Source organism: Danio rerio, chromosome 1, assembly GCF_052040795.2.
Source record: "Danio rerio strain M-AB ecotype USA chromosome 1, GRCz13ab, whole genome shotgun sequence".
Taxonomy (NCBI): domain Eukaryota; kingdom Metazoa; phylum Chordata; class Actinopteri; order Cypriniformes; family Danionidae; genus Danio; species Danio rerio.
The window spans coordinates 55,484,080-55,508,341 of record NC_141021.1 but is presented as its reverse complement, the minus strand read 5'-3'; the positions used below and the strand labels follow the sequence as shown (position 1 = coordinate 55,508,341).

General features: G+C 41.9%; 1 protein-coding gene and 1 long non-coding RNA gene across 29 annotated transcripts in view; one reads left to right on the top strand and one right to left on the bottom strand.

Moving 5' to 3' along the window:
* The window catches only part of LOC147847018 (uncharacterized), a 919,394-nt gene extending 896,726 nt beyond the window's left edge, over nucleotides 1-22,668 (top strand). Inside the window, exons 2-3 of the long non-coding RNA XR_015477252.1 lie at nucleotides 14,650-14,851; nucleotides 20,619-22,668. This is a non-coding gene — a long non-coding RNA (uncharacterized LOC147847018). The remainder of the gene's footprint in view (nucleotides 1-14,649; nucleotides 14,852-20,618) is intronic.
* The window catches only part of inpp4b (inositol polyphosphate-4-phosphatase type II B), a 405,764-nt gene that overhangs the window by 249,524 nt on the left and 131,978 nt on the right, over nucleotides 1-24,262 (bottom strand). For all 28 annotated transcript variants that reach the window (XM_087237863.1, XM_087237877.1, XM_087237876.1 and 25 more), the window contains one exon: nucleotides 23,486-23,599. In XM_087237863.1, the coding sequence (XP_087093989.1) occupies nucleotides 23,486-23,599 (114 nt within the window). The remainder of the gene's footprint in view (nucleotides 1-23,485; nucleotides 23,600-24,262) is intronic.

Sequence of the window (24,262 nt, the reverse complement as noted above, 5' to 3'; positions counted from 1 at the left end):
AAACTAACAGATTAATCAGATCATTAGGATCAAGTAAATTAGATATTCCAAGAGTTCAGTCAAAGCAGGGTGAATTCGCCTTCAGCTACTAACAGCGCCCCCGCTGCTGGAATCAGAAACGATCAGATGTGCTCCAACATTATGTACAATCACATCAAGACTGAAAACACATCACAATACTTTGATCACAATATTATATTTTTCTTTTTTTTTCATTCTTTTAAAACCTGTTTTAACATATTTTATTGTGTTTTTATCTGTTTTTATTCTTGTTTCTTTTATTGTCCTTTATGTTAGGCACTTTAAATTACTTTCTAATTATATTTGAAATATTCCCCAAGATGTTCAATAAGCAAGGATACTTTTCACAGTATTTTCTACAAGATTTTTTTTTCTTTTAGTTTTGTTATAAATAATAATAAAAAAAAAAACATAAAAACTACTAAGGTCAATAGTATTAGCCCCCTTAAGAATTGAAACTACTTTTTGATTGGCTACAGAACAAAACGCTGTTGTTCAATAACTTGCCTAACTTCCTTAACTTGGCTACTTAACATAGTTAAGCTTTTAAATTGCACTTTAATCTGAATACTAGTATCTTGCAACATAACTAGTAAAATATTATGTACAGCCATTATGGCAAACACAAAAGAAATGAGTTAATGTATTAGAACTTTGTTATTAAGACTAATATGTTTAAAAAATGTGCTGAAGAAAATCTGTTGTTACCCAGCAATCACAGGAGGGCTAAAAATGATGTCTTCAACTTTCAATAAAAATGTATTATCAAACTATTTATCCACCTATCTTCCACTGTTACAAGAGTAAGAGTAAAAAGCACTTCAGAGAGTGGCATAACCTGACAGTTCCCGAAAGTAAAATGTGACAGTGGAGTTGCAGGAGTTTGAAAACTGTCTATTGAGATGATCTCAGTATTCAGATGTGGAGCCGCTGTAATAACTGTAGTGAGTCTGCAGCATCATAATCTGACAGTGGAGGAGGAGGAGGACAACTTCAGACTGCAATAAACGAGAAGAGCCACAACACTGCACTCACTTCTTCAGGACGGAGAGAAAGAGAGATGGAGCGGTGTGTCAGAAATATGACAAATTATATACAAGACCTGAGACATCTACTGTAATGATCCAACACCCACAAAAGACTCGCTGGCTCTAAAGTACACTGAAAGAAACATTCATTGGAGTTTTTTAAGGTAAGTGGATGCAAACTATTTATATGGGCTGAATTTAAACAAACACATTAAGTTGAACATTAGTCATTTTAATTTGTTCATTTTAGTTTCAGCCCATATGAAATGTTTGCAAATCCAGAGTAAATCCAATTAATAATTTCTTTTTAATGTAAATAGATATTTTATTAAACAGATCATTTGTTTTTTTTCATGCTTTTTCGAGCTAAAGGCATGTTCATTTTGATATCTTAAGAATTGGTTTAATTTTGCTCAATCATTTAATATACATCTGATTAAATGCATAATCTATGCCACCAACAAAACATGAGATAATTGTTTTGTTTTTAAAGTGATTTAGTGATTTTGGTTGTATAACAAGATAGTTATGCAGATTGTACATTCATTCATTCATTTTTCTTAGGCTTAGTCCCTTTATTCATAAGGGGTCGCCACAGCGGTGTGAACAGGTATTATCCAGATGTTATCCAGCATATGTTTTACACAGCGGATGCCCTTCCAGCTGGGAAAGACTGTACTTTATTATTTCATTTATATTTAGCAATAGATGAATCCGTAGATAAACACTACTTTACAAATTACAGACCAGTTTCTATACTATCGAGTTTTCGAAAATAGATCAACATCTCTGGCATTAACAGAAATTATTGAGGAAATTTCTATTAAGACATAAAGCAGAGTGTAGTTGGAATCTTTTTAGATTTAAAATATAATGATCAATAGTGGTGATTGTAAAAATATGGAAAATTAGTTTTAAAAAACTGAAAAAATTACAAATTATCAAAGAAACATGCTGATGATTGAAAAAATAAATAAATGAGAAAAATTTGATGAAATTTCTGTTAATGGCTGTTTGTGATACTATGTATTTTTGGGTCTATGTCATTCATTCATTCATTCATTCATTTTCTTTTTGGCTTAGTCCCCTTATTAATCAGGGGTCGCCACAGCGGAATGAACAGCCAACTTATATTTAGTATAGTATAACTGTATAAGTACAGTATAGTAAAAGTGTAGTATATATATATATATATATATATATCTGTCATCCAGTAGTGAACAGTGTTGCTGGAGCCTCTGCAGTCTGTTGAGAAACTCCAGCAAGCACACGGTGAACAGAAGCTCTCCTGCTGTCTTCTGGAGCACCAGCCGGAAACAGAGCCAGAAAAACTCACAGCTGCTGTTTCTGGGCCCTGATGAGCAGCTGCAGATCTTCAGTATGCTGCTCGCACATAAACGCAGAGACGGACGCGTGCAGAGAACGCCGCCAAGCTCTTCAGGTGCTCACGATTAGATTACAGGCTGAAAGCAGACGGGACGCTGGGATCTGGCAGCGGGACACGAGTGCTTTTCTTCGCTCCTCTATCTGTATGTGTGCTCTGAAACACACATGCAGGAGCGTCTAGTGTAAATGTGCCTGTGTTTCACTTCAGATCCCACTTTGTTTCATCTCATCCTCTTTGTTCGGCTTTGATCTGTGCTTCCCTTTAGATTACAGATGTCTCGGGTTTCAGGACACGAGTGGGAATTGACACTACCCTTCATGTCAAGTTATGATGACACTGTTTTTTTTTTTTCTATGCAGGATGATGAAATGTAAAGTGAATTGTATGGATTCTGACAGCCCTGTTGAAAAAAAAAACAGCATACATAAGAGGTCTCGTGTTTCGGGACTTGTTGGAGATGACGACATTGTTTTATGTGGGATGATGAAATATGAAATGTATGCATTCTGACAGTCTGCGTCTTGTGTTCATCAGATCTGGTCTGCATGTGTACATCAGAGAGATCTATGATGCCGTTTGTGATGGAAACCCACTCTATGTGATCGTCGTTTCCATGTGACGGCTCTAAAAAAGAGCTTGATGTCTTCGATTGACAACGGTCACAGGTAAAATCACGTTAATACAAATGCACAAGTAAATTCAACCCAGGCTGATTCTGAAAGCGTAGTCCAGTGGACGTTGAATTATGTAGCTGGAGGTATATATAATATTTAAATAGATATTTCAGTGTATATATAAATTGTATCGTACACAGATATTTTAAACCTAAATATGAATAAAGATTTTCTAAAACATATCCATGAATGTGTGTATTTATTTAAACACAACACACACATTCATTCAATGAACCGCCAACTATTCCAACATATGTTTCACACAGTGGATCCCCTTCAGAGCCACAACCCAGTACTGGGAAACACCTATAGCGCATGTGTTTGGACTGTGGGGGAAACCAAAGAACCCGGAGGAAACCCACGCCAACACGAGGAGAACATGCAAACACAGAAATGCCAACAGACCCTGCCGAAGCTCGAACCAGCGACCTTCTTGCTGTGAGGCAATAGCACTACCCTCTGCACTACCACACCCACATATATATTATGCAAATACAAACTTGCTTTTGGATACAATTTGTGATTCATCTTTGTCCAGGACTTATCTTAAAGTCAGCTTTTAGGTCAATAAATAAGGTCTAGTAATGTTTCATAAGCTTTAATAAATATATAATAAAATAATAAAAAGGATAATTAAAAAATACTAAACACTAATTAAGTGAATACTTCTGATAGATCTTATACCAAGGGTTGTGTCACTTAACTTAAAGGGCACCTATGATCTACTTTTCAAGCTGTTTGGACAGACATGTGTGTAGGTATAGTGTATAGACCGTCATATTGGGGTGATATAAACAAACCCAGTCCTTTTTTTCAATTTAACAACATAAAAACGGTGGACCAATTGGAGCGGTTTTCAGAGCGACCGCAACTTGACGTAGGAGTGCAGTCCCTCTGCCAACTAATATTGATTGACGGGCGCGCATGACCATATCCTCAGTTTATTTTTTCACGTCCGCCATTTTCAGCGTGTGAGTCAAAGCGATGTCACTAAAGGGACACCCTTGCTCTATTTTTAGATGTAAGGGTTATTGGGCTCACCACAAGATCGCTGTAATCGGAATTATTGTTTGTAACTTTGGGTAGGCTTGCAAACATGTGCACTTTTCATCCTTAAACTTCAGCCGTTTGCATTTCTCGCGGTCACAGAAGCTCCCTGTGATCTGAACTAGATGCAGCTGAAAAGTGAGAACGCGTTGCCTCACGTGTGCATCGCTCGATTGGAAATGAAATAACAAACGTGCCTGCAGGTCGCAGACCGCTGTGTGTGGTGTGATGCTCAGCGCCATGCATTTTAGAATTGTAAACATAGGTTTCTATCAGGGTATACACAAGTTACATAATAGTTTCATTTTAAATAACATCCGTATGTGCGTGTCTGGTGTGCCGTGTCGCGGCTCCGAGCGGCGCATCTAGTGCCTCAGCCAAAGTTAATTCAGTGTGCATGGTTATTAGTCTCGGTGTACAAGCTCGGCACTTTAAACTAGCACACAGTTGGCTGTAAAACTATACAAAGACACAAATGATCTTCTACTCTCTGCTCTCGGTCTGTATCCGAGTCATACATGTACGGCTGTATGCTGGCCCTCTCACTCATGTCTCTTCTCTGTCTGCCTGTCTGTTGCCAAACAGATAGCGGGGGAGCTCTTGGCTCCGCCCCCTTGTTACGTTGGGCGGGAAGTCGAAACTAATTATCATGTGAAACAACACACCCCTAAAACAGCGAGCTGTGTACACGCCCCCAAAATGACACATTTTAATAAAAAATCTGAACTGTGTGTTGAACTGAACCTAAACTGGCACAGTCAGAAAAACCATAGTATTAATATTAAATTATAAAAAAAGGGGGTAAACTATGTGCACTTTAAATAGAAACAATTCAAATCAAGCAATAAAAAACTACATTTCAACCCATTTGGACAAACACAGGATCATGTCGGCATCATAAAGAGCTCATCAAATGTTCATCTGACTATCTTAGCCAGAGAAAAATTATCAAAAACCGTGGAAATAAGGTGCTGTTATAACTGACCATCACATGACAACCAAACGCTTCAAATACAGAGAAGCCTGGGTTAAATGGTGGGATCTGCTTTCTATTTGAAGAGCAAGATGTTTTTAAACGAGGCAACAAAACAGCGACGAGAGTCTGCATGAAGAGCCGAGATGGCAGAGACCCAGAGGATCCACTGATGCTAAAACAACAACAACTTCTACATCAAACAGCACTTCAGACACAAAGACTACACTACAGTCCACGACCACACTCCATCTGTCAGAGCCTGAGGAGAAGCTCACCGCAGAGACCACCAGTGGAAACACTGCACTGATAAACACGGGCCTTCACTAAATGCAGACGTGCTACAAATTCATTATTATTTTTAAAAAAAAGACACAAAAGGAGAAGTCTCTACTCTGAGATCGAGTTTAAACTTTAGAAAATAAATATATAAATAAATGTTCAAATGTATGTAAAAAAATAAGTAAATAAATTCAATTATAAATGCTGTACTATCAGAATTTTCAGGAAATCAGTCGAGCAATAAATTGACTCAGTTTTGTTCCAATTAAATCTGTTTAATAATTTCTCATGCAGTATAACAATGAACGTCTTTCTTTGTTACAATTTCGTATCTCGTAATAGAACAGTCCAATACGGAGGAGACAACCATCACAAACAAAGGAGCAGGGGTGAATTCAGTGAATGTACGCAACTTAAAATATCAACATATGTAAACTCTACATGTATTTGAGCACTATTAATAAATTATATCAAATCAAATGAAGTCTCTGGCGACACGGTGGCTCAGTGGTTAGCACAATCACCTCACGGCAAGAAAGTCACTGGTTTGAGTAACGGCTGGCTTAATTGGCATTTCTGTGTGGAGTTTGCATGTTCTCCTTGTGTTGGCGTGGGTTTTCTCCGGGTGCTCCTGTTTCCCCCACAGTCCAAACACATGCGCTATAGGTGAATTGAATAAAGTAAATTGGCCTTAGTGTATGAGTGTGTGTGTAAATGTGAGAGTGTATAGTTGCTTCCCAATGCTGGGTTGCAGCTGGAAGGGCATCTGCTACATAAAACATATGCTGGATAAGTTGGCGGTTGTTAGGTCCCATGTGGGACCTGTTTGTATGTGTGTGTTTTTTGTGATTTGCAAAGCCTGCATGATGATTGCAGATTGGTGGGTGGGTCATCCCACCTGAGACTCATCGTGTGGTGTTTATAAGGAGTCCGGCATTCTGTCTGGGAGAGCTCGATTAGCCGGACGTCTCTGCTCGGCGCTTTTGATTTGTTTTAGTTTGTGTTTGGATCATGAGCTCAGTACACTTCCATACACATGCTTTTCACTACTGACTTTCACCTATACTGACTTTGATTGCATTAAATACTTTTGTTAATTATACATTTGTTAATTAATAAATAATTTCTCTTTTCAATTTACCTGGTCCGTATTGTCTCTCTAACTTTGAGCCGGTTGTAACATATGTAACATATTCCACTGTGGCGACCCCTGATGAATAAAGGAGCTAAGCCAAACGAAAATGAATGAATGAATGAATGAATGATGGCTCTTACACTAAAATACAGGGTTTCACACAATTCATTCATGGTGTCCTCACATAAATCGATTAAGTTAACGTAACACTTTTAACAAATTTATGTGGATTGAACATTAAAAAATTAAGTTGTCCCAATGAAACATGAAGAATTGTGTTGTTTCAACTAATTTTAAATATGTAGTTTGAAAAAGCAAAAAGAAATCATTTCTTTCGTGTGTACAAGTAAAATTTGAAAAGACTGTAAAATATTATTAAATTAAAGACTAGTTGGAAGGAATGCCAGAAATGAAAATAATAAATATAAAATAAATCAGCATATACATCAGCACATGCATAAAAAGTAAAGTTTTCTTAATTTGTAAATAGATGCATCAATAAAATAACATTTAAATGAATACAATAATAAATACATGTTAATATAAAACATGTGTAAAATTATGTGTTAGATAAAAAAGACAGAAATATGTGTTGAAACATGTACATGTGTGAAAAAATAAATTGCTATTTTATACAAATATTTTTAATAGTGCTACAAACAAATAATCATTAAAAAAGACAAAAAAGGACAATCCATTACTCTAACATATCTAACATAGATCTGCATATATGAATCAATAAAATGCCATTTTATACAACTATAAAATAAATATATAAAAATAAAAAAACATTGATTAATTAAGTTCTTAGCAATGCATATTACGACACAAAAGTTAAGTTTTGATATCTTTATGGTAGGAAATTGACTAAATCTCTTTATTGAACATGATCTTTGCTTAAGATTCTAATGATTTCTGGCATATTATTAATTTGACTAATTTTATGTATTGTTGGCTATTCTTAAACATATACCTGTGCAACATAAAACTTACAAGGTTTTGGTAACAACAAATAATAACTTGACTTCTAGCTTCTCATTTGGTATCAGAAGTGGCTTATATGAAAAGGCAAAGGCCTCTAGATTACACGTATTTTACCAAAATAAAATATAATCATGCCTTTATTTTTTATTATTTCTTTAGAACAGTAAGGTCTGACTTTGTATAGAATATAAAGTCCTGCTGCAGTGGAAACAAATATTATTGTGTATGACTAGCTTGGAGGACTTCAATAATTTAATAATAAAGTCATCTCGAATGCCAAAGAAAGCATTCTTGCAAGACTCCCGCATATCTCATCAAGATTTGGACACAGCAAAAACTTTGACTTCATCTCTAACCATTTTTTTCACACTAGAAAAATCAGCAAACTGAAAATCCGTTTTTGAACTCTGAACATGGCGAGAGAATCAGTGAGTGTGCAAACTCTGCCTCGCTCCTATGAGCACCTTGCCACATCAGGACAATCAAATGAAGGGGCAGGTTTATGAAGACTAAGTGATAAAAATATTCTTTCATTATCCTCCGTCTGCGTGTGAATGGAAATAAAGGAGCGCTTGATTAGCCGGCGCTGCGACAGCCATGACATGTTCAGTAGTCCAGCGGACGGCAGATAATTACTTTCTCCTGACAGACAACTATTAGTTTGCTTCTCAAAGTGCTTCTTAAATCAGGTACATAAGTCCTGGGTGATATGAATAGTCTTATCTACTCTTTCCGCATGCTGATGCTCAGCACACTTAGTTCTCTGTGTCTCTCGCAAACAATGTGCATTATAATCAAGTTTGTTTGACTTGCGTCATTACTGAATTGTTCAAGGGGTGACTTCAAATCACTTGATGAAGACGGATGTGCAATATTTATCATCTATGACAATATGGCAATTGTTTTTTTTTAATGGTCTGCTATGACATTAGTGTGTCGCACACTTTAGAAAAAAAAAAAACTAACCTGACAGTCCAAAAGCATTGACTGTGGTGAAGCCTATTAGAATGAAAGTTATGAAAACTCAAAGATAAAATATCTGTAAATGGGTTTGTTTATATATATAGTTGAGGACAGCATTATTAGCCCTCATATATATTTCTGTTTAACTGGAGGAAGATTTTTTATCACATTTCTAAACATAATATTCTAATAACCATGGTGCCATGATCTTTTTTCACACCCCTATTTCTGAGTGCCAAAATTGAAATCAATAAATGTAGTGGACCAGAGGTCAGTTTCAGACAATGCTAAAAACAAACACAAATAATCATAATAACAATAAAGCACAATAAATCACAGCACCTTGCTATGAAACCAAAACCAATCAGCACTTTGAACATATTAAAAGTTAAATAACGTGAAAAAAACAGGCGAAAACTATTATAATATACAGTTGAAGTCTCTTTGATTTTTTTTTTTCTTCTTTTTTAAATATTTTCCACATGATGTTTAACAGAGCAAGGAAATTTTCACAGTATGTCTGATAATATTTTTTCTTCTGGAGGAAGTCTTATTTGTTTTATTTAGGCTTGAGTAAAACTTTTAATTATTTTTTTTTTTAACTATTTCGGGACAAAATTATTAGCCCCTTTAAGCTAATTTTTTTTTGATAGTCTACAGAACAAACCATCATTATACAATTACTTGCCCAATTACCCTAACCTTCCTAATTCACCTTATTAACCTAGTTAAGCCTTTAAATGTCACTTTAAACTGTACAGAAGTGTCTTGAAAAATATCAAGTAAAATATTGTTTACTGTCATCATGGCAAATCTAAAATAAATCAGTTATTAGAAATAGGTTTCTAAAACAATCATGCTTAGAAATGTGCTGAAACAATCTTCCCTCCATTTAACAGAAATTTAGGAAAAAAATAAACAGTGGCGCTAAGTCAGGGGGGCTAATAATTCTGACTTCAACTGTACTTGGTTGATGCCAGAGATTAAGCATTCAATCAAATGAATACAAAAAGTATAGATAAAATCAAATAAATCAGAAAGATATCAAAATGAGCATGCCCTTATCCGGAAAAACAAACACAAGAAAAAAACAATGAATAAAATGTTCCATTTATACTTCAACAAGATGATGCTCTTCATGCCATGAACTACACGAGATTACAAAACAAACAAGAATTTCTGAATCCTAAACACTCTGTTTAAATTCAGTGTGTTACTTGTGGTATCTTAGTAACATGAGTACATTTTCATTTAATTTTGAACTCTGGACAAATCTGAAGTCAATTTGTACTAATTTTGCATCTTGAAGGCCAAAGTTGTGAACTTGCAAAACAAGTTTAGACCACCAGAAGATCAATACCATGATAAATTAAAACAAACAAGCTGCTGAAACATCAAAAATAATGCTACAAATGCAAACTTTCCAACATTTCGAAGCAAGTGCATAAACATTTCGCATTCATAAACGATCGCTGTGCATTTGGAAACATGGAGATCTGCGTCAGCATCGCTGTATAAATGACTAATGTGATTCGTCTGAGTTACAGAGCACAGTAAACACGTCTGACAGGAATCTTTTGATCTTCACATCAGCCACTATATATATAGACTGTAGTCTCTTGAGGAAACTGGACCTGATAGAGAGCAGGCGGGCTCAAACCACTACAAAACCCCCACTGCGGGTTCACAAGTTTGCACTATTTATACAATACATAAACAAAGCCTATTTGTGGAATTTCAGCCTTTTGAGAACATTGTGCTCTAGAGGAGATGCAGGACGCTCATATGCTTCTAATATATACCTTTGGGGGAAAAAAATAATAAAAATAGTGAACTATGATTCTCGGTGGATACTTTAAATTAGGGTTATATTGGTTGGAGTTGGATAATGTACTTGCTAATCTGAGCAAACAATAAACAATACATTTATTTCAGTATCAGAAGTGGGTAGTAATTAATTGCATTTACTTTGTTACATTTACTTGAGTAAATTGTTGGGTAACATGTACTTTTTGCGTACTTTTAAAAATCTGTATTACACTCTTACTAAAGTAAATTATTAGAGAATATTCAGTACTCTTACTAACTCTTTCAGTTAGAGAGCGCTAACCTATGTTGGAATGATGGCTGAAGTTGAGGAAGATGTGCGAGTTTGGCTTTCTGCGGTTCTGAGAGGACGGTCTCGCTGTCTGTGCAGTGAGTTTATCAGACCAGGTCATCCTCGGTCTCAAGTTCAGTCTATGTTTTCACTCCAAGATGTCAACAAGAATAGTTTGATAATGCGATGCATGCTGTACATCGAGCTGACATTGCAACATATACAGTTGAAGTTGAAATTCGCCCCCCCTGTTATTTTTTTTTCCCTAATTTATGTTTAAAGGAGAGCAGATTTTTTCAACACATTACCAAACATAATAGTTTTAATATCTCATCTCTAATAACTGATTTATTTTCTCTTTGCCATGATGACAGTAAATAATGATTGACTAGATATTTTTCAAGACACTTCTATACAGCTTAAAGTGAATTTTAAAGGTTTAACTAGGTTAACTAGGTTAACTAGGCAGGTTAGGGTAATTAGGCAAGTTATTGTATAATGATGGTTTGTTCTGTAGACTATTAAAAAAATATATAGCTTAAAGGGGCTAACAATATTGACCTTAAAATGGTTTTAAAAAATTTAAAACTGATTTTATTTTAGCCCAAATAAAACAAATAAGACTTTCTCCAGAAAAAATATTATTAGATTATAAGATTATCATACTGTGAAAATTTCCTTGCTATATTAAACATCATGTAGGAATTTTTTTTTTTCTAAATTCAAAGGGGGGCTATTAAATCTGACTTCGTCTGTACATGAATTACAGCCCTAACCGTAAGAAACACATAGTGGTAGGTGTCAAAATTATCCCAATTTGAACCGTATTATTGATAACTACGAGATAATGAACTTCTGTTTAATGGAATAACTGATTATCCCTGCACATATTAATCACGCACACACTGTTAACAACTAAAATATAACCAGAATTATTTGCCCCCCATATTTTCCACCAATTTCTGTTCAGCATATCACCAGTATTCAGCTTAAAGTGACATTTCAAGGCTTACCTGGGTTAATTAGGCAGGTTAGGGTAATTAGGCAAATCATTAACGATGGTTTGTTCTGTAGACTATCAAAAAATATATTGCTTAAGGGGGCTAACAATATTGACCTTAAAATGGCTTTAAAAACATTGCTCTTATTTCAGCCGATTTAACACTAGTAAGACTTTCACCAGAGGAAAAAATATTATTGTAAAACAAAAAGTAATAAGTGAAAAATTCCCTGCTTTGTTAAACGTAGTTTGTGAAATATTTGAAAAAGACAAGAAATTTATAGGAGGGTGAATAATTTTGACTATAGATATAAGTACTTTGGATACTCTACCCAACTCCCTTCAGGTTTTATTCATCTAAACGTTAATAGAAAAACAGGTTGCTCGTTGTTAGTTCTTGATCACTCACAATACATTAGCTAATGTTAACAAGCATGAATTTTGGATGTTAATAATGCATTAGAAAATGTTAAACTATGATTAATAAAAGGTACACGAAGTAGAAATCCAGGAGCCAATCTACAGTGCTCTGCATAAATAGACACCATATTGAAAATGAATGTTTCATTCTTGTTGCTTAAAATATTGAGTTGAGTCGGTGCAATAGCCTAGTGGTTAGCGCGCCGATATATGGTGCAACAGCGTCAGGGCGTAGCGGGTTCGAATCCCGGCTCGAGGACATTTCCCTACCCTACCCCCTCTCTCTCTCCCACTTCGCTTCCTGTCTCAATACTGTCCTATCTAAAAAAGGCCAAAAATAAAATCTTAAAAAAAATATATTGAGTTGAATATTTTAGTTAAATAAAAGTTTTTAGTGAGTTAAAATGTTAAAAAAAGTGAGTTAAAATGTTAAAAAAAGTTATGTGAAGTTTATTTATAAACTAATTTCGAGAGAAGCACATGCTTATGATTGATAGCACCTGGTTCACATTAGCTAACACTGATTTACCATTCAGACGACTCCTTAAATAACCAGAGTATCTTACTTCTTCCATCTTCGTCTTGAAGAATCCCCCCTTCCACCCTTACTCCTCCCATTTCCTTGTTAGGGCAGCACGGAGGCCTAGTGGTTAGCACCACGGCCGCACAGCAAGAATGTCACCGGCTCTGACACTTCCTGGCCAGGTTGGCATTTCTGTGCGGAGTTTGCATGTTCTCCTCGTGTTTGCGTGGGTTTTCACCGGGCTCTCCGGTTTCCTCCCACAGACCAAAAACATGTAACATAAGTAAATCCACAAATCTAAATTGACAGCATAGACACTTCATGGCATTAATCTACTTCCAACATTATCAAGCAGGGGAGTTCTCGAGACCTACCTGAACTCGGACTCCCCTCTCGCCCTGCAACGGGAGGGAGCCCCGGGCTCGAGGATCTCACGAGTTCATGGCCCTCTCCCGGGACAGCAAGCCAAACAAGCTCTATAATCAATCATCAGCTAAGGGCGAACTCTTGAAATATAATTAATCCCATCTGTTCATCATCATGCAATGTTAAATTCTGCACTAATTAAAGCTTTGAATGACACTGGTGAGGTAAAGTGAATCAGGAATAGACGTGATATTATTTTTGCCTCTCTATGAGTGATGGCGAACAGTTCACCTGTCCGTTCTGACTTCATGGCCTCCGGCGAGAGCTATCAGGAAGTGTTTCCCATCGGCTCTTCCTGCTCTCTTATTCATGCAGGTGAAGCAGGACTCGTGCAGGAATGCAAAAGTGTGAAGCTTCAGGCAGACCACCGAATCAAGCTCAAATGAGGCCTGAAGGATCTGCTCTGAATGTCAAGGACTGGCTCTCATTACTGCTCTTCTGCTAATGTCCGGCTGGAGGACTGGTGGCGCAGCTGCATCATAAATCTCTAAAACATCACCATCTCCATTCAAACATCCATGTAATCTAAACTATAAATGATCAAAGATTGCATGTGTTTATTATAAGCACAGAGGTATACTGAAATCTGCGTTTGGCTCAGACAGAGCAGTCGTCATTTGGTTATGAATTCAGCTGGGCGATATGAAAAAATATCTCAAATCATAATATACAGCTCAAGTCAAAATTATTCACCCTCCTGTGAATTTCTTTTAGAAAAATTTCCCAATTTATGTTTAACAGGGTGACGCATTTTTTACAGTATTTCCTATAATATCTTTTCTTCCGGAAAAAGTCTGATTTGTTTTATTTCAGCTAGAATAAAATAAGATATTCAATATTATTAGCCCACTCAGGCAATATTATTTTTCAATTTTCTACAGAACAAACCGTTATACAATGACTTCCCTCATTACCCTAACTTGCCTAATTAACCTAGTTAATCATTTAAATGGCACTTTAGGCTGAATACTAGTGTCTTGAAAATATCTAGTCAAATATTATTTACTGTCATCATGGCAAAGATAAAAGAATTTAGTTATAATAAATGAGTTATTAAAAATATTATGTTTATAAATTTGTTGATAAAAAATTCATTCTTATAATATCTTCTTTCAAGATATCAAGATAGCAATAAATATCATAATAAAATACATTTTATGCTAATTCAATCAATTGATAGTTTATAGATATTGGCAACTTGGAAAAGACTTTTTTACATATTGTAAAGTATAATCTCTAAAATCTACACATAAATTTGTGATTATTTTTTCTCGCTTTATTTTGAATTTTACAGCAATCTTTTAATTAAGAACGTAGAAATAAAATAATAAATATTAATGAAGTTTAAAGCACTTCAAAAATGTATGATTACAGGCCCAACATCAAATGTTGTGAAATAAAATTAACTTTGAAGCATGCAACCTTCTTGCCAATGCCGTAAGTCATATTTCTGTCTGCATCCCATAGTGTAAATGCCGTTCACACTGGATGTTTTTTGCTCACACGTTTTGTTGGTTAACACCTTGTTAATAAACAAGTGCAATTTATTTATAAACTAATTTCTAGAGGATCTCGTGTTCATAAAATTAAATCTCTTTTATTGTCACATCATCAGAAAAAAAAAGATTGTTTATGATTGTCACGGCTGGTCCTGCATCGGCTTCACATATCACGCCAATAAAATACAGGGCTGATAGTGGAAAAAATTCCTGAGCCTGAACTTTTTTTTCCTTGCCCCTGAGGTGAGTAGGGGTGGGGGTACTATGTATGCAACGCACTTTTAACACATAACTTGTGGGCCCCTGGGCCCAAATATATTAACAGCCTATGTGTAACCCTGATCATCATTATTGTCAAGTGGCTCTTTTTAGACACATGCCAGTAATGTCAGTGTCACATCCGTCTGTGACCACCTGAGGGCGCTGTAGCGCTCTAGGACTTGTAGGCGCTACAGTGCCCCAGGGAAAAAACTACATTCTCATACATCCCACGCGCATACACCGGAACACTTACACTGACCCGTCATCTCATCTGTTTTGTGTTACCGTTGATTATCTGGACTATATATTCTACCATTCCACCTATGTTTGTCATCGCGTCGTTGTCTACCTTGTCTGTCTTGATCCCAGTCGTGCAGTAAGTCTGATATTCTTAGTTGTTTGTTCTTGATCGTGTTTTTGTATTTTTGCTTAGTCTAGTTTTTCGAGTTTTGTTTCCTGAGCCTTGTCTCTGTTTTGGTTTCTGATTTTGTGGTTTATTTGTACTTTGAACGCCTTGTTTTATGTTTTTTTGCACTGTAAATAAATCTGCACTTGAATCCGCTATCTTTTTGTTCCTGTTTTGCTTTTGTTTTGATCACGCCTAACGTGACAGAACGACGCGATCACAAATGGATTCAGCAGATAGCCTTATAGTGCGTATAAAACAAGGTAATCGCTCAATTGAGCGATATATCAAGGAGTTTTTGGAGCTAGCCCCGAAGAGCTCTCATAGTGACTTATTGCTTATGATGTTTTTCCGGGGAGGACTTTTGGATCCAGTCCGTTCCCAAATGCCACCGTATGAGGAGGACTGGAACCTGTATCGGTTCATCGAGGCAGCCTTATTGATCTCTGGCTCCCCTCTCTCTGTTGCTCTGAAAGAGGAGAACCCTCAGGAGGGAGGCCTGAGTGAAGGGCAACAGAGAGGGATATTTTCGGGGCCAGCTGATTTGTCTAAGGGAAGGAGGAGAGAGGCTGGACTGGAGTTGCGGACTTATCCGCGTCGGGCTGTTCGGAGACCACCCTTTTCGGAGCCTCTGGAGAGCCTGCTAGAACTGTGTGGAACGCCAGTGTCGGCTCCAGCCCCAGAATGCCCGCCAGTGTCGGCTCCAGCTCCAGAGCAAGATCCCTCTCCTGATGACAACACTCTCCCTTCTCAAACCACCAGACGAAGGAGGCACAGGAAGAGGACTGCCCATGTCCCAGAGCGCCCACCAGTGTCGGCTCCAGCCCCAGAGCGCCCGCCAGTGTCGGCTCCAGCCCCAGAGCGCCCGCCAGTGTCGGCTCCAGCCCCAGAGCGCCCGCCAGTGTCGGCTCCAGCCCCAGAGCGCCCGCCAGTGTCGGCTCCAGCCCCAGAGCGCCCGCCAGTGTCGGCTCCAGCCCCAGAGCGCCCGCCAGTGTCGGCTCCAGCCCCAGAGCGCCCGCCAGTGTCGGCTCCAGCCCCAGAGCGCCCGCCAGTGTCGGCTCCAGCCCCAGAGCGCCCGCCAGTGTCGGCTCCAGCCCCAGAGCGCCCGCCAGTGTCGGCTCCAGCCCCAGAGCGCCCGCCAGTGTCGGCTCCTGCCCCAGAGCGCCCGCCAGTGTCGGCTCCAGCCCCAGAGCGCCCGCCAGTGTCGGCTCCAGCCCCAGAGCGCAGTCCAATGCCAGTTCCAGTCTGGCTTCTGGCCTTACCGGCGCCACCCAGGCTCCTCGCCCTGCCGGCGCCACCCAGGCTCCTCGCCCTGCCGGCGCCACCCAGGCTCCTCGCCCTGCCGGCGCCACCCAGGCTCCTCGCCCTGCCGGCACCACCCAGGCTCCTCGCCCTGCCGGCGCCACCCAGGCTCCTCGCCCTGCCGGCACCACCCAGACGTCTTGCCCTGCCGGCCCCAACCCGGCTCCTCGCCCTGCCGGTCCCAGCCCGGCTCCTGGCATTACCAACGCCATCCAGACGTCTTGCCCTGCCGGCACCTCCCAGACGTCTTGCCTTGCCGGTCCCAGTCCGGCTCCATGCCCTGCCGGCTCCAGTCCAGCTGCCTCCTGTCCCGCCGGCTCCAGTCCAGCTGCCTCCTGTCCCGCCGGCTTCAGTCCAGCTGCCTCCAGTCCCGCCGGCTCCAGTCCAGCTGCCTCCAGTCCCGCCGGCTCCAGTCCAGCTGCCTCCAGTCCCGCCGGCTCCAGTCCAGCTGCCTCCAGTCCCGCCGGCTCCAGTCCAGCTGCCTCCAGTCCCGCCGGCTCCAGTCCAGCTGCCTCCAGTCCCGCCGGCTCCAGTCCAGCTGCCTCCAGTCCCGCCGGCTCCAGTCCAGCTGCCTCCAGTCCCGCCGGCTCCAGTCCAGCTGCCTCCAGTCCCGCCGGCTCCAGTCCAGCTGCCTCCAGTCCCGCCGGCTCCTGCCCAGCTGCTTCCAGTCCCGCCGGCTCCTGCCCAGCTGCCTCCAGCCTCGCCGGTTCCTGCCCAGCTGCCTCCAGTCCCGCCGGCTCCTGCCCAGCTGCCTCCAGTCCCGCCGGCTCCTGCCCAGCTGCCTCCAGTTCCGCCTGCTCCAGTCCAGTTGCCTCTCCAGCCGGCTTTCCTAAAACCCCCTGCCTTGTGTCTCCTGCGGGATCATCCATGGGTCATCCCTCCCGACCCTCCCTGGTGGTCCTTCCCACTACTTGGGACAGATTCACCGGCCGCACCCTGGCTTCCTGCTGGGGTGCCTGACCCACTGCCTGACCCTGATCTGGCCCTCCCATCCCTCCCTTTGTTCCTGCTCCGCTCCGCCCCCCCTCTTGGAACCAGTCTGGGAGCGTCTGGAAGCCGCTCTTTAGAGGGGGGGTAATGTCACATCCGTCTGTGACCACCTGAGGGCGCTGTAGCGCTCTAGGACTTGTAGGCGCTACAGTGCCCCAGGGAAAAAACTACATTCTCATACATCCCACGCGCATACACCGGAACACTTACACTGACCCGTCATCTCATCTGTTTTGTGTTACCGTTGATTATCTGGACTATATATTCTACCATTCCACCTATGTTTGTCATCGCGTCGTTGTCTACCTTGTCTGTCTTGATCCCAGTCGTGCAGTAAGTCTGATATTCTTAGTTGTTTGTTCTTGATCGTGTTTTTGTATTTTTGCTTAGTCTAGTTTTTCGAGTTTTGTTTCCTGAGCCTTGTCTCTGTTTTGGTTTCTGATTTTGTGGTTTATTTGTACTTTGAACGCCTTGTTTTATGTTTTTTTGCACTGTAAATAAATCTGCACTTGAATCCGCTATCTTTTTGTTCCTGTTTTGCTTTTGTTTTGATCACGCCTAACGTGACAGAACGACGCGATCACAAATGGATTCAGCAGATAGCCTTATAGTGCGTATAAAACAAGGTAATCGCTCAATTGAGCGATATATCAAGGAGTTTTTGGAGCTAGCCCCGAAGAGCTCTCATAGTGACTTATTGCTTATGATGTTTTTCCGGGGAGGACTTTTGGATCCAGTCCGTTCCCAAATGCCACCGTATGAGGAGGACTGGAACCTGTATCGGTTCATCGAGGCAGCCTTATTGATCTCTGGCTCCCCTCTCTCTGTTGCTCTGAAAGAGGAGAACCCTCAGGAGGGAGGCCTGAGTGAAGGGCAACAGAGAGGGATATTTTCGGGGCCAGCTGATTTGTCTAAGGGAAGGAGGAGAGAGGCTGGACTGGAGTTGCGGACTTATCCGCGTCGGGCTGTTCGGAGACCACCCTTTTCGGAGCCTCTGGAGAGCCTGCTAGAACTGTGTGGAACGCCAGTGTCGGCTCCAGCCCCAGAATGCCCGCCAGTGTCGGCTCCAGCTCCAGAGCAAGATCCCTCTCCTGATGACAACACTCTCCCTTCTCAAACCACCAGACGAAGGAGGCACAGGAAGAGGACTGCCCATGTCCCAGAGCGCCCACCAGTGTCGGCTCCAGCCCCAGAGCGCCCGCCAGTGTCGGCTCCAGCCCCAGAGCGCCCGCCAGTGTCGGCTCCAGCCCCAGAGCGCCCGCCAGTGTCGGCTCCAGCCCCAGAGCGCCCGCCAGTGTCGGCTCCAGCCCCAGAGCGCCCGCCAGTGTCGGCTCCAGCCCCAGAGCGCCCGCCAGTGTCGGCTCCAGCCCCAGAGCGCCCGCCAGTGTCGGCTCCAGCCCCAGAGCGCCCGCCAGTGTCGGCTCCAGCCCCAGAGCGCCCGCCAGTGTCGGCTCCAGCCCCAGAGCGCCCGCCAGTGTCGGCTCCAGCCCCAGAGCGCCCGCCAGTGTCGGCTCCTGCCCCAGAGCGCCCGCCAGTGTCGGCTCCAGCCCCAGAGCGCCCGCCAGTGTCGGCTCCAGCCCCAGAGCGCAGTCCAATGCCAGTTCCAGTCTGGCTTCTGGCCTTACCGGCGCCACCCAGGCTCCTCGCCCTGCCGGCGCCACCCAGGCTCCTCGCCCTGCCGGCGCCACCCAGGCTCCTCGCCCTGCCGGCGCCACCCAGGCTCCTCGCCCTGCCGGCACCACCCAGGCTCCTCGCCCTGCCGGCGCCACCCAGGCTCCTCGCCCTGCCGGCACCACCCAGACGTCTTGCCCTGCCGGCCCCAACCCGGCTCCTCGCCCTGCCGGTCCCAGCCCGGCTCCTGGCATTACCAACGCCATCCAGACGTCTTGCCCTGCCGGCACCTCCCAGACGTCTTGCCTTGCCGGTCCCAGTCCGGCTCCATGCCCTGCCGGCTCCAGTCCAGCTGCCTCCTGTCCCGCCGGCTCCAGTCCAGCTGCCTCCTGTCCCGCCGGCTTCAGTCCAGCTGCCTCCAGTCCCGCCGGCTCCAGTCCAGCTGCCTCCAGTCCCGCCGGCTCCAGTCCAGCTGCCTCCAGTCCCGCCGGCTCCAGTCCAGCTGCCTCCAGTCCCGCCGGCTCCAGTCCAGCTGCCTCCAGTCCCGCCGGCTCCAGTCCAGCTGCCTCCAGTCCCGCCGGCTCCAGTCCAGCTGCCTCCAGTCCCGCCGGCTCCAGTCCAGCTGCCTCCAGTCCCGCCGGCTCCAGTCCAGCTGCCTCCAGTCCCGCCGGCTCCTGCCCAGCTGCTTCCAGTCCCGCCGGCTCCTGCCCAGCTGCCTCCAGCCTCGCCGGTTCCTGCCCAGCTGCCTCCAGTCCCGCCGGCTCCTGCCCAGCTGCCTCCAGTCCCGCCGGCTCCTGCCCAGCTGCCTCCAGTTCCGCCTGCTCCAGTCCAGTTGCCTCTCCAGCCGGCTTTCCTAAAACCCCCTGCCTTGTGTCTCCTGCGGGATCATCCATGGGTCATCCCTCCCGACCCTCCCTGGTGGTCCTTCCCACTACTTGGGACAGATTCACCGGCCGCACCCTGGCTTCCTGCTGGGGTGCCTGACCCACTGCCTGACCCTGATCTGGCCCTCCCATCCCTCCCTTTGTTCCTGCTCCGCTCCGCCCCCCCTCTTGGAACCAGTCTGGGAGCGTCTGGAAGCCGCTCTTTAGAGGGGGGGTAATGTCACATCCGTCTGTGACCACCTGAGGGCGCTGTAGCGCTCTAGGACTTGTAGGCGCTACAGTGCCCCAGGGAAAAAACTACATTCTCATACATCCCACGCGCATACACCGGAACACTTACACTGACCCGTCATCTCATCTGTTTTGTGTTACCGTTGATTATCTGGACTATATATTCTACCATTCCACCTATGTTTGTCATCGCGTCGTTGTCTACCTTGTCTGTCTTGATCCCAGTCGTGCAGTAAGTCTGATATTCTTAGTTGTTTGTTCTTGATCGTGTTTTTGTATTTTTGCTTAGTCTAGTTTTTCGAGTTTTGTTTCCTGAGCCTTGTCTCTGTTTTGGTTTCTGATTTTGTGGTTTATTTGTACTTTGAATGCCTTGTTTTATGTTTTTTTGCACTGTAAATAAATCTGCACTTGAATCCGCTATCTTTTTGTTCCTGTTTTGCTTTTGTTTTGATCACGCCTAACGTGACAGTCAGTGACACATGCCAGTGTCAGTGATCTTGTGACATGTGCCAGTAGGTGTCAGTATAAGCACGTTATAAGCACATTAATCTTATAAGTCTCTTTGCTTTAATATTTAAAAATCATTAGGCAAATGACACCTGTTATCTTACATGCATATATGTTATGAGTTTTCAACATGCATTTTATTATAACTTTTTAAAGGATATTATTTAAAATACCTTAAAATGAAAATAAGTTAAATAATAAAATAAATGAATGAATTAAAAACATAGAGAAGTCCATATTGTAGGGAACAAAGGAACTGCCAGGATGCAATAATATACAGTACAACAGATAAGTGTAACCCCTCCCATACATAAGCATGCCACAATAAATTTGACTGACATGTACTGTCAAATGACTATATTACGTACGGAAGTATGACTACGAATACATAAAATAAATGCGTTTAAATTAAAACATCGTGGAGTAGCTCAGCAAATAAACTAACTTGCGACGCGATAAATTAGGTTAAAAGTCGCGTAATGATTAAATATGGTTTTGCTCGTGTTTATTGATGTCAAAAGCTTCGCCGGGTGTCGATGTCACTGCAGTGACATGCAGCGCGACACTCTGAGTGACACAGGTCACTACACATGCCACTAGCGAGTGACAAATGACAGTGGAAAACCGGACGTGCCACCGGAAGTGTCACTACACTCAGTGGCATGTGCCTGTGTCATCTGTACGTCAGATGTCGTGTCACTCCATGTTAAAACTGCTACTGTGAATCCGCGTTCAAACGCACACAATAAGCTAAAACTCGCCCCAAGCACCGGCAAAAACAAATAACAATGAATGTGTCGAGGAAAGAGTAAGGACATATCTTAATTATTTATTAAAAAACTTATTCTGAGTCAGTGTCGCAAAGATCCTGACTGGCAATCTCCTCTTGGACTCGCCTTTAGAAATTCATCTTTACGGATTACATGAAGGAGTTTTTTGTTTTCGATTTGTTTTATTTCGTTAAGTAATAATTTAAAGCTTTCTATAAATATATTTATTATGTCTGTGAGGCATATACATTTTGCTTCACTTTGTTAAGCGCTCCTGTTCAAAAACCAGACGACAGAAAGCGCATAATTTTGGTTTTCTTTATTTTATAAAAACGCTGTAACGTTTTTTGATGTATTACTCGTACTTTGTGAGCAAAAATGACGGATAACTTTAAATTGCTCCCACTGAAAATATGCAAGTGATTGCTCTGGCGCCTCGATGTCCTGCAAGCTTTTTATAAGCAAACTATGCGTCTAATAGCACACATTCTTTAACGTTTAAGCTACCATTGTTTTATACTTGAACTGTTTTATATCTTTTATTTTAGGCAAGTCGTGATGATCTGAGAAGGCAAACTGATCAAACAGACAATGATGGTCTTCCGCTGGGCGCTGTTCGTTAAAAAAACTTATTTTTAACGAATAAAAAATGCTCCAAACGTTTTTCTAAATAAGCTGAATAAAAAACGAAACTAAATATAAACACTTTGCCATTAGGCTACATACAAAACTGAACTATTTCATAGCTGAAACACTAAGTTGTTTAAGGAGAAGGGGGAAATATATTTTTGTCCCGTCTATTGCTTCACCGTTATTTCGAGAATAAACCCAGCGTAAATATGCAGATGTCATTCCCAAAACATATCAGCGTATATGTGCCGAAAACGAAAGTTTCATACAAATTCTGAATGGATTATAGCCTGGAAAGTGCAAAGCACGCTCTTCTTATTATCACTAAAAAGCGTCACTAATCTTAGTTCATAGAGATCTCACAAAGATCCGTTATAATTTATAAAGCTCTCTAAATTACACAATTAATCTTTTATTTACATGGCGTCTACACTCAAAAGATGATTCACGAGCACACAAAATGGCACTTAATAAAATCCAATCCGGCGCTTTCAGCAGTGAGTGAATTCTGTGAATCTAGAGAAATGACAGATCAATATCCGTGAACCTGATTTTTTTTTCCCGCAGCCACAGTACGCCGGAAATCCGGCGTGGTGCCGGAACGCTATCACCCCTGAAAATATACATAAATATTAATCTCAGCCACAGACATAGAGAGCAATGCTTTTATATGGTCTATTTAGGTTTGTGTTGATTTTTCCTGATGGTATTTTCTTTTAGTAGTAAACACTTGACAGTTTTAACATGATTATTCATTAACATTAATATGCATTAGCTCACTGGGGATTATCAGTTATGAATTTGCATTATCAAAGAATTAAATAATTTTCTGTGAATTTTCTAACAGCATCTCAAGATCTCTGAAAAGTGACTCTTGTCTTCAAGCTGGCACATCTCTCCAGCACATCTCTACCTCCTGCTTTGTTTTCAGATTTAGTCTGTGCAATAATATCTAATTTCTTCAGCGGTGCTTGCAGAACGAATTGCTGCGACATAAATTAAATGAGCTGTCAATTTGTAGCAGAATAAACGTCAATGTGCCAGACTTTATGCAAAATAATCAAACGTGCGGCTTGCAAGACGACATCTGATTTATAGACTAAAGTTTCAGCTGCGAATGATTTTGTGACAAAAAATGACCAAGCAGGTGATTAAAAGAACGAAAATCATTTAGGGATTTGCGAACAACACACAGGCCCCAAAAGAGCCTAACAGTGGCGTCCATGAGCCAAATCGGCAACACAATCATGAACCACAACAAAAACACACAAACTAAAGACTCAAACCACAGCAAAACAAACAGAGATGTATAACAAACAGTAACTGATCCAGTTACTATGACCATTTATATGAAGCTGTTTTGACACAATCTACATTGTAAAAGCGCTATACAAATAAAGCTGAATTGAATTTAAAAACTGTATAGAACTCACCGACTGCTGTTCGTCACTCACTCCATAGACACTGACTTTGATGAACGTGTCGTTATAAACTGGGCAATCAAGTGGGAAGCTCACTCCAGAGGGAAAAACAGGATCTCGTGTTCTCTGCAAAGAGGAAAAATATCATATAATGAATGAATGAGGAGGATAAAGCTCTCTAAACCTGTACATTTCTTCCTAATATGGGAATAAAATGAGATGCGTTTAAGTCTAGAGCTCGGTACAGATCATGGTCAAATCAGTGTAAGGAATGGCCAAAAAAAGCAATAGTAAAGTACTCTGTTTCAGTTTTACATGAGTATAAGTGCAGATAAGGCGAGGCAGTGCCGCAGTAGGTAGTGTTGTTGCCTCACAGCAAGAAGGTCGCTGGGTCGAACCTCAGCTCAGTTGGCGTTTCTGTGTGGAGTTAGCATGTTCTCCCTGCCTTCGTGTGGGTTTCCTCCAGGTGCTCCGGTTTCCCCCACAGTCCAAAGACATGCGGTACAGGTGAATTGGGGTGGCTAAATTGTCCGTAGTGTATGAGTGTGTGTGTGAATGTGTGTGTGCATGTTTCCCAGAGATGGGTTGCGGCTGGAAGGGCATCCGCTGCATAAAAACTTGCTGGATAAGTTGGCGGTTCATTACACTGTGGCGACCCTGGATTAATAAAGGGACTAAGCTGACAAGAAAATGAATCAATGAATGAACAAAAGTGCAGATAACCTAGATACATATTACACAGGGTTTTTACAAGTTTCATCAAGTCAAATTTAAGACTTTTAAGACCAT